The sequence below is a fragment of the Psammomys obesus genome, unplaced genomic scaffold, assembly GCF_907164565.1.
Source record: "Psammomys obesus unplaced genomic scaffold, mPsaObe1.curated_primary_1811, whole genome shotgun sequence".
NCBI classification, from domain to species: Eukaryota; Metazoa; Chordata; class Mammalia; order Rodentia; family Muridae; genus Psammomys; species Psammomys obesus.
The window spans coordinates 237,405-248,811 of NW_026590628.1; the positions used below are offsets into that span (position 1 = coordinate 237,405).

The 11,407-nt window shown below is 41.8% G+C and overlaps 1 protein-coding gene and 1 pseudogene across 1 annotated transcript; one reads left to right on the forward strand and one right to left on the reverse strand.

The window, feature by feature from the left end:
• The first annotated feature begins 1,204 nt into the window (after window positions 1–1,204).
• LOC129677387 (putative vomeronasal receptor-like protein 4) lies at window positions 1,205–2,810 on the forward strand. Its single transcript, XM_055608040.1, has 2 exons — window positions 1,205–1,222; window positions 1,752–2,810. Exons 1-2 carry the CDS (start codon window positions 1,205–1,207, stop codon window positions 2,808–2,810), a joined length of 1,077 nt encoding a protein of 358 aa, XP_055464015.1.
• A 4,201-nt stretch (window positions 2,811–7,011) lies between these two features.
• On the reverse strand, window positions 7,012–7,383 carry LOC129677396 (60S ribosomal protein L35-like; annotated as a pseudogene).
• Window positions 7,384–11,407: the final 4,024 nt, after the last annotated feature.

Here is an 11,407-nt window from a genome sequence, read left to right on the forward strand (position 1 = left end):
TGTGGAAGCTAGTTAAAATGTACATATGTGGACTGAAGAGCTGGCTTGGTGGTTGAAGACTCTTACTTCTAATGCGGAGCTCCCTATTCAGCTTTCAGCACCACATGACAACAAACCATCAGCTACAATTCCAGCTCCAGGGAATCTAATGCCTTATGTCTGAAGGCAGCAGGCACATAGTCATGCCCAGGCATATATGCACACACAAAAATATAACTATAATTAAAAAGAAATAAAAGGAAATAAAATATAAATGTCTCTCTGACGGTTCTGTGAGTAGGTGTAAATAGGTAATTTTTCAGTACAGGTGTGACACTACTCAGAAAACAAAGAAAACTTCTTTATTTCAATAAATATAATTGGTATCTCCAAGAACCAACGAGGTACATTTGTAAAAATATACAGTCCTGAAAAGATCATTACAGAGATAATGCTACTAAAAACTAGCCACATTGACACATGCCTTTAAAGATAGTCCATGATAGTCGGTGGATCTGTGGGAACTTGGACATTTCCCTTCCCTGTGCATGCAAGGAAACACAGAAAACATTACTGAATGAGAAATACAAATTGGACTGATCCTGCAGAACTTTAAGGAAAGAGAACCACCAGGACATCTTTTCTAGATAGCCTTTCAGTTCATCTCTGTGGGTTATTTCCGATAGTGCAACCCAGTTAGCGGTTTATGCATAAGCCATTTTTTAGAGCATTCCATAAGAGCATCTTTCAGGTCTTCTCAGCACAGAGGGGCTGGTATGAGGGGATGAATAAACAGCACAGTCCTGAGTGTTCAGGGAAGTTGTAAGAGACACATTTGTGACCTGTGGGAACTTAACTATGAAAGGTCATGGCTGGAATCAAATCAGGAAGAGAACATCGCACACAGCCTTGCCAAAGGATTGAGTATCAGTGTTATGATAGCTGAAGAGAAGCTGAAAGTAATCCACAGATAAATTTGCTGAACAGTAGAGAAAACAAAACCGTGGAAGACAAATACAATTAAAGTTTCCACATGAAACAATTTATAATTTGTGAACATGGAATCAAAATGAATACATTTATGTTTTAATCCTCATTTTAATTTTAAACAATGATAATACAGAAAACAAATGTCATGTGTAAAATTGCTCAAATCAGTATAACCTATTAGGTTATGTGTCATTTAAAGGATACAGCATTACTTACTGACAAAATCAATGATTTGATGACTTTGGAAATCAAAGTTGTAGGAGTGCCTTTGAAGTCCAGAGGAACAATGCCTAAGCTGAGAGCAGAGATTGTCAGGAAAAGTACATAAATGGGGGGGGAGGGTACTTTTAATATGATCACACAAATAAGATACTACAAAAAATTAATTGCACCATCTCACTCAATCTATGTGTTATTTATCACCAAGGTCAATTCAGAATTGCACAAAGAGAAAAGCCACATGTACTTACCTGCAAAGCAACACCATTTAGCCAAGTATCGCAGTTCTTTGGAGAAACTCCTACTTTTTGTTAGCGCAATGAATGCTTGAGAGATGAATGTGCACAGGATGGCAAATCAGATCTGGGATGGAAGGCTGCTAAGTTGATGTTGGATATCGTGGCCTGGAAATTAAGTGATGCTATCCTTTATTTGGAAGTTCCCATGGAGAAAAGGTTTAGAGATAAAGAATGTAACGAACTATCTTCTGTAAAAACAGTGGATGCACCAGCATGATGCTCATGTCCAGTTGTCATCATCTTCTCCGTGTCAGTGGAAGCAAGAAAAAAGGCACAAGAATAAAATCAGGTATTTACAAGCATATTTACATAATGTACTGTTCTTTTCACTATAGAAAACAGAAAACTCATAGGCATGAACCATATCATGCTGATGTCCTTGTGTTTCTCAAAAGGATTTTCTTAGTTCTGGGCATGAAGATGATTTGGAGAGACCTCATCCAGAGGATGATTTTCATTTCACTCACAGGACTTGGAGTTTTAGGGAATACCATCTTATTTGAGAGACATGTATATACTTTCACCATGGATCCTGAACACAGGAATATAGATATTATTCTCATCCACTTGGCTTTTGTAAACACAATCATTATTTATTGCATAGGGGTCAGAAAAATAGCCACAGTTTTCTATATCAGAAACTTCCTAAATGATGTTGGTTGCAAAACTGTAATTTATCTAGAAAGGGTTGCTCGTGGCCTCTCCATCTGCACCACCTGTCTGCTCAGTGTGGTCCAGGCTGTCACCATCAGTCCCAGGACCAGCCTTTGGAGAAAGCTCAAACCACAGACTGCATGGCATGTTCTTGCATTTCTTCTGCTCTTTTGGATCTTTAATTCCCTGATAAGCTCCAACTTGCTCCACTACATCACAGCAAGCAGTAGAATGAACAGGTCTGAAGTTGGGATGTATAATGATTATTGTTATATGCTGCCATCCAGGCACACAGTTAAGTGGCTTTTCCTCTCTCTCATGGCTCTTCGTGATGTCATTTTTCAGGGTCTCATGGGCTGGAGCAGTGGGTCTATGGCTCTCCGTCTGTATAAACATTACACACGCGTGCTCTACCTTCACAGCTCCAGGTCTGCACATAATTCCAGGCCAGAAATCAGAGCTACCAAAAGTGTTCTCACTCTCATGACCTGTTTCCTTTTCTTTTATTGGGCAGATTTTATTTTCTCCTTCTACACAGGTTCCACAGTGACACATGATTCCATAATAGCAAATACTAAAGCATGTTTAGTACTTAGTTATGCAGCTCTCAGCCCCTTTGTCCTGATCATTAGGAATATGCATGTTGCTAAGCCCTGCTGTGTCCCATGAGAAATAAGAAATTCCTTTTCACATCCAGTTCTTTATGATCTAATGCTATGCAGCTCTTATGAGGACCCACAAATTTTCCTGCCTTCTTTTTCGTGCTAACATACTTCCATGATCACTCCCTCTACTTATTTACAAAACACTGTCTGTGTCCAAGACACTATTCTGACCCAGTGAGCAGGAAATTAACTGCATAAGGTTGTGGGAAAGCACCCTTTATCTGAAGGTGTCTTGCAAAGTCGAGGTGACCAGGGAAAGAAGCTAATTCACTACAACTAGTAAATGTTTGGCATTGCCATGTATCAAGCACTAAAGAATGGGTCAGAATAAACACTGTAAGGCAGTTCCAAACACATTGAAGACATTGATGTGTGGACACAAAATATGCAGGAGCGTGCAGGGGAAATGTCGTCTTTCAGACTGACATTGCAGCTGGGAAAACAACCTCTAAGTGAGAGCCTCACTCCTCAGCACAATGTTGTGTAAACAGCTCAGGAATATTGTAGCACAGGAGCTGGCTCCCACTTCCATTTGCTCACTAGGCCTCACACAGAACATGCAGCATTTGCGAGGTGGTCTGGACCCCTGGATAAGCCATGAATCTAGATTTTAATCACTCCATCTTCCCAATTGCTACTAAGGCACATGAGATTCAGCTACTGATATAAGGACTGCAATGCTGAGGGTACGGAAAGGAGCTGCTTGCTGAAGCCCATGCATGGTGGCCTTGTTGGGTAACAGAACCTTGGGGGGTCCAAGAACTCCAATGCCTCCATGCCAGGAGGACATGAAGGGACAAGAAAGAGTCTTGAGCCTGTATCCTCCAGGCTCCCCATGCTGCAGGCTTCCTAGGGAGACTCTTGTCAATGCCCTGTGTGCACGGCCTGGAGAGCTGAGGTGTTGTGCACCAAAACTGTCCATCAGCTCAGTGCAGCTCCTACCTGAGAAGTGTAAACATCTCACTGAAGGAGTACCAAACAGAGCCTGGCAGGGTGCTAAGGCCACTCTTTTTCCTTGGTCCTCTCCTGGGTCAAGAGTTGAAACTCTCCAAAGGAACACATTCAACAGTCCTGCTGATGGGTTTCTCAAAAATTAACGTCTCTTGACTAAATTTTAATGATGTTCAACTAGGTTAAAGATCACAGTGGACAGAAGGGCTGTCTCTCCAGGGACCTGTGAGCGTTCACACAGGGTATCCAGTCTTTCTCACAAGTGGGTAGTGGACATGAACAAGAGGTCAGTGCCTCACCTTGCATTCCTATCCAAAGCTGTTTATTGTCTGTATTTTTCTGACATTTCTGACATTAAAATAAAAACTCTATATAATAATTAACCTTGTGTGTATGTAGTTTTGATAAGCAATATGAAATCCCACAACTAAGCTATATCTGAGAAGTATTAAAGAGGCTAACGCAATAAAATTTTACTTACATCTCCAGATGGGGTGCAGAGAACGTGAATAGGTTAAATATGAGCACCAGATGAAGGAAGTGTTATAAAACAATAAATTCACAGAACGAATTCTGCTTGTGGGAATTTGGGGTTCTATACAGCCATGCTGGTGATAAATGCGGATGGTTAAGGATAACGATCCTCACTAGTGAGGCTGGGGAAGTGGTTTAGCAGGTAAGAGCACTTGTAGCTCTAGCAGCAGATTCTCCATCTGTACACACTGAGGTTCCCAAATTCCTGGATCTCTAGCTTCAGAGGTTCCTGTGTGCATCAGGCACGCATGTGATGCATATCCATATATTCAGGAAAACACAAGAATTAAAGAATAGTTAGGCATGACACTCATAAAATTAGGTTAAATACATTTTTAAATTTGTTTCTTTTTTATTTGATTGTTTGGGGGAGGGTCTGGGTACTTTGTTGTTTAGTTTTGTTTGTTGGTTTTTTCTTTTGTTTTGGCTTTGTTTTTGTTTTTGTTTTGTTGTTGTTTGGTTGAGTTTTTTGTTTGGTTTTGGTTTTGAGCTTTGGGGAATTTTAGAGGAGGTTGTTGTTGTGGGGCTTTTAGTTTTATTGGGTTTTGTTTTGTTTTGTTTTGTTTTGTTTTGTTTTGTTTTGTACTATGAAAGATATTCCTTAAGGAAAAGGATTTCAGGTCAGCTCCAACTTGAATCTTCCAAGTCTTGTGTGTCAAACATGGTATCTTTAGCAATTGAACTTACCTTATCTTACAGAAGGCAACCAAGTATGGCAGCAATAGCCTATAATATTTTGGAAGTCTCTTGGACTTCTATGACCAACAACTCCAAAGGAGATTTTGCATGTCTAACCCTGGAGTTTCTGACAGATAAACTTGAGGAAACACTATCTCCTCAAGTGGCACAACTTTATTGAATCCATGTATATACTTGCATGCATGATACGTAATTTTAAATAAATGTAAAATAATATGATTCCTTACGTGTAGTGGTTTGGGAAAATGGCCTCCACAGTCCCATTGGTGTTGTTAGACAGTGTGGTCTTGTGGGAGTAGTTGTAGTCTTGTTGGAGGAAGTGGCCAGTGAGGGTGGGCTTTGAAGTCACAGACGTTCAAGCCTCGCACAGTTATGGCAATCTCTTCCTGCAGCCTATGAATCTAGATGTAGAACTCTAAGCCTTCTTTCCAGCACCATGTCTGCCTGCGTGCCACCAGGTTTCCCACCATGACAATACTGATCTAAACCTCTGAAACTGTAAGCCAGCTCCAATTAAATGTTTTCCTTTATAAAAGATGCCATGATCATAGTGTCTCTTCACAGTAATAGAAACCCTAAGTAAAACACTATGGATTTCTCAAAACCTCCTTAGTGTTATTTATTCCTCCTCTTCTTACCTTCTACAGTGACCACACTCCCCTCCAAAATTACACCCCATTTTCCCTTTCATATCACATCCATCCTGATAGCCCTCTCTCAAATGCCCCTCCCCAGCCCCAACCATGCATGTCAATAGTCCTTTTTACATTCCTGGCTTCTGCAGTTATTCCAGGTTATGGACTCACATCTGAATGTTTGGAGCTAGGAACCATAGTTGAACAGTATGAACCACAGGAACACATGAAAGATCCCAAATGCCCAAAATAATATTGAGTAAAAAGAATAATTCTGGAGGAGTTACACTGTGCAGCTTCTAAATACAACATAAAGACATGGCAAAATAACAGCATGGAAATGTCACAAAGTCAAAGAGATGTAGACCAATGAGGTGAAGTAGAGGAATAACATTCGAATCCACACACCCTCAGCCATCTGATTCTCTACCAAAGATGCCAGAAATGCTTTGGGGACAAGCCCTTTCAACTGCTAGAAGAATTAGAAATCAACATGTAAAGAATGAATTGGACCCTACTTATTGTCTTGTGTGAAAGGCAGTTAAAAATGAATCACAGACCTTCATGTGAAACTCCAAATTCCGAGACTATAGGATAGAAACACAGAGAAAACACTTCAAGATGTAGGCATAGCCAAATGTGTTCTCCACAGAACACTCCTGTGTCAAATTATAAGGGGAATAGCTCAGATCTATACATCTCTTTCCTAAGTCTAGGATTACTTGTGAGTCAGATGAAATAATTGTTGAGGGGAGGAGATGAAAGTTACATTTCAGGGTCTGAGATTGCACAGAGTACTTGCTTCTCCCTGACATGGTGACAACTTTAGAAACCGAAGTCCCTAATATTTTATGGTAGCCAAGAACACTGTAAACCCCGGAGATATAAATATTGCCAAGCAACTGCACCAGCTAGAAGAACTCAGCCAAAGCTTGTCTGCTCCAAGCCATCGTGGTGAGTGGACGTGATAGATCATCGATTTAATCACATATGTCAGTTTTCCTCACAAGCATAAATGTTGGTCTGTCTTTGAATGATCAGTAAACTGGAAAGGATGAGCCTGAGGACCTTGAGCATCTCTTTCTCCGTGCTCAAGTTCCGTGTTCTCCTCTCATCACAGAGCTCCATGGTGGCCTTTGCATGAAGCCATCTCAGTGCTTCATCTGGAAACTGTTTCTTAAAAACTCACATTTCTTCAGCTTCTGCTATGTCCTGATTTATGATGCTGGTAGCATCATAATAGTTTAGGAAAGTCTACTCACCTGATTTCAGTGAGCTTTTGGGATCCAATGAGTCACCTGCTTTTTTTTTTTTTTTAATTGCTTTATCACATGTGAATTGGATTTAAATGACAATATTCTTTTTTTTTTTTTCCAGTTTTGCACTTTATTGTCGTTGCCACCTCAGGCCTTGACTGCGCAGCAGGTATAACCTCTCCTTTTCCTGCTGCTTCTTGGTCTTCAGCTTCTCTTCGTGCTTGGTAAGCCAGCGGCGCATGGCTATAGTCTTCTTGGGTCGCAGGTCCAGAGGCTTGTATTTCTTGCCCTTGTAGAATTTCCTGAGGTTTTCTTTTTGAATCTGATTAATGACAATAAGGACACGGCAATGGATTTGCGGACGACTCGTATCTTGGACAGCTTGGACGCGGCACCTCTTGTCACCTTGACGACGCAAAGCTGAGACAGCTCCACCTTCAGATCTTTGTTTCAACAGCTCCTCCTTCATGCCGCGCAGGTCCTGAACCTTAATCTTGGCCATGGCTGCACTGCTCACCGCTAAAGACTCCTGGTTCGACGACAATATTCTTTTTCTAAGTCCACCCTGATAATATCCTTATCTTCATACATATTATATGATACATGAAAATAATGAAATGTTTGAAATGCAGAACAAAAAAAAAAAAAATAATGTTTTTCAAATGATCAGTGATTTCAAAGAGAATTCAGGATGAAAGAAAGAGATGAATTCACAATGCAGACCAGAAAGTCAACAGTGCAGAATACACATTCAGAAAGAAAATTGAGATTTTGAAGAAAAAAAGAAACAAACAGAAATATTAGAAATGGGGGCTGGAGAGATGACTCAGTGGTTAAGACTGTTCTTCTGAAGGTCTTGAGTTCAACTCCCAGCACCCACATGGCGGCTTACAATTGTCTGATGCTGTCTTCTGGTATACAGATATACACGCAGACAAAGTACCCATGTACATAAAATACATAAATAAAAAACCTAAAAAATAAATAAAACAAAATTTAAAAAATATTAAAAATGGAAAAACTCAATAAATCAATAAAAAGCTGTGAGAGATATTATGAAAGAACAGATGAAGCAGAAGAAAAATATCAAGTATTGAGTTAAAGATTAAGGAAACACTACACTGAGTTAGCAATATAAAAACAAGCACACGTTACACACTGAAGATAGTTGCCTCGCTCCACACCTCCAGTCCCACTCCTATGTTCCCCCAATCCCCCAAGTGCACTCTCCCTCTGCTTCCCTTCATAAAATAACAGGCCACTCAGGAATATCAACCCAATATGGCACAACAAGTTACATAAGCCTGGGCACACAGGTGAATGGGGTGGGGGTGGGGGGCAAAAGGAGATGTAAAACAGAAAGGAAATGGTAAGGCTGCTCCCCACTCAGGGGGAGGTGATCAAAGGGCAAGCCAATCAGTTCATGTCAGAGACTTACCAGGCCACAGAGGAAGAGAATGCAGCCACTCTTGATGAGACCTAATGGACTAGGCTCAGAAGGAAGGAAAAGAAGACCTCCCCTATCAGTGGACTTGGGGAGGGGCATGTGTGGAGAAGGCTGAGGAAAGGAGGGATTGGGAAGGAAGGAGGGAGGGAGCTACAGCGGGATACAAAGTGTAATTAATAAAAAATTAAAAAAAAAAACAGAATGGAATACTACTCAGCAATCAAAAACGAGGAAATCATGAAATTTGCAGGCAAATGGTGGGATCTAGAGATCATTCTGAGTGAGGTATCCCAGATGGAGAAAGACACACATGGTATATACTCACTCATATAGTCCTATAAGATATGATAAACATAGTGAAATCTATACACTTAAAGAAGATAAACAAGAAAGGGACCCGGGGTAAGATGATCAATCCTCACTTAGAAAGACAAATGGGATGTGCATTGGACGTAGGAGAAAAAAAGTAACAGGACAGAAGCCTACCGTAGAGGGCCCCTGAATGACTCTGCCTAGCAGTGTATCAAAGCAGATACTGAGACTCATAACCAGACCTTCAGCAGAGTGCAGGGAGTCATATAAGATGGGGAAGTTAGTATGACATGGAAAGGATAGGAGCTCCACAAGGACCAAATATATCTGGGCACAGGGGTCTTTTCTGAGACTGACACTCCACCAAGGACCATGTATAGATATAACCTAGAACCTCTGCTCGGATGAAGCCCGTGGTAGCTCAGTAACCAATTGGTTTCCCATAGTAAGGGGAACAGGGACTATTTCTGACAGGAACTCAATGGCAGGCTCTTTGACCTCCCCACCCCCCAAGGGAGGAGCATCTTTGCCAGGCCACAGAGAAGGACTTTGCAGCCAGTCCTGAAGATACCTGATAAAACAGGGTCAGATGAAAGGTCCTCCCCAATCAGTGGACTTAGAAAGGGGCAGGGAGGAGATGAGGAAGGGAGGGAGGTTTTAGGAGGGAATGAGGGAGCAGAATACAGCTGGGATACAGAGTTAATAAAATGTAACTAATAATAAAAAAAATTAAAAAAAGAAACATGAAGCTAATATTATATGAGGAAAAAAAACAGAAAGGATCAAGGCAGGGGATCAGGTGTGGAGAGAGAAAGTACTGAGAGGGATGACTGCAATTGTGGGGCTCTTGAGGGAGGGTGTAGAATCCTAGTGCAGCGGAAATTGTGGAATCCACCAGGGTCACCCTAGCTAGGACTTCTAGTAATGAGGTACATTAAGCTTTGGCCTGCCAACTTCCATAGCCAGGCAAGGCTTCCAGCAATGGGTTGAGACCTCAACCCAGCCAGAAAACCTCCAACTTACAATTTGTGCTGCCTGAAAGATGTCACAGTGGCACAATCACTGGATGTAGCCAACCAGTGACTGGCCCAACTGAGGCCCACACCTTGAGAGTGAGCCCATGCCTGACACTGTGTGGATGGCCAAGAACCAGAGGCTGGATAGCCGGGGAACCTAGGTTACAACCAAACACAAGTGGGAAAAAAATCAAGAAATCTTTATGATCAAGATTGAAGAACTAGGAAATCCACTGGTTAGAAGAGTTTATATCCCACATACTAAAGTGGGAGCTCCACATGAGCTCTGCACACACTGTACAATGTTATACACACACACACACACACACACACACATACACACACACCTGACTTTAGAGAGAGCTCCTATGTTCACAGTTATCCCTAAGGTTGAAGAAAAATAAACTAAGAGAATATATCTGTATGGCAGCCCCAAGCAGTCCAGGGCTGAGGGAAAGTCTTCAGTAAAACACATGCTGATGCAGAGAAGGGCCAGAGCCTCCCCCTTTAGCAGAGTGAAAGAGGGACAAAGGGCTGAGACATCACAGTGTCTCTGGGCAAGACTGGCAGGCCTCTTCTCTTCCTCCCCATCAATCTGAGAAAAAGTGTCTACTGAATACTAGTTCTCAGATTCAACCATTCCAGTGCATTCCTTCACACCAGGAAGTGGATAGGGCCCTGGGAAGGGAAAGGAGCAGTGGGGGAGGGAAGTGTGAGCTAAGGGGCTCTGCATGGCTGGCTGTGGGGATGCTGAGTCCAGTGAGTTCTTCTTGGGTCTCTTCTGCTGTCTAATGGAAAATGAGAACTAAAGACTTCATTGCTCAGACTGGTATTAGAGACCCAGAACTGATATGTGGTCCTTAGATTTAACTATACATAAACCTTCTCCACTTGATCTGAACAATAACTGAACAACCTGATCTTCAAGAGACAGAAGCATTGTTTGACAGTGAACATCAAAAAGAGAGTTATACACAAACAAGAGGAGAAATGAAGAATAAGCCAGGAGGGTAGTTGGCTCCTCCGCATAAATCAACAGTCAGAGCAAGAAACAGACAAAACCTCCAAAAAGTCCCCCTGGTGCTCTGCCCTAGAGACCAACCACACTGTAGGACCAGAAACTGACTCTGGGCCTTGAACATCTTTTATTGTAGGTGCTACTGAGCTTTTTTTTTTCTTTTAAACCTTTATTTTCATTAGATGGATCATTTTTCTCTTATATGGGTTTTGTCTGCATATATGTTTTGTACCATGTGTGCTCGATGTCCATAGAGGTCATAATAAAACAGTGGATGCCCTGGAAATGGATTTACATATGTTTTTGGATCAACACATTTGAACCACACAATATATGTGCCAGGATTCAAACGTGCATCCTCTGTAGGAGCAACAGTTGCTTTTAACCACATGAGCCATCTCCCCAGGCACAGTGTTACTGAACTTTGAAATGTTCAGAATGCAAATTTTTCAGTTTCTCCGAAGTTTCTCCCAATTCATTTCCTGTCTTGAGGCTTAAAGGAAAGAAAAGTCCCAGCTGTGAGGAAACTCAGGAATTATAATTAGGACCAGAAAGTTTCAGCAAATGACAGAGCCCCAGGGAGAGCACAGAGAGGGTGTCCAGGATGGAGATGTACAGAAGGAGCCCTTTTCCCCTGGAGAAGCCAAACTCCTATGGTGACATCCTATCAGCAGTGACAGCTGCTGTGGGCACAGGGCTCGGGGATGATAAAGAGTGTCTGCTGTGCTGTGAG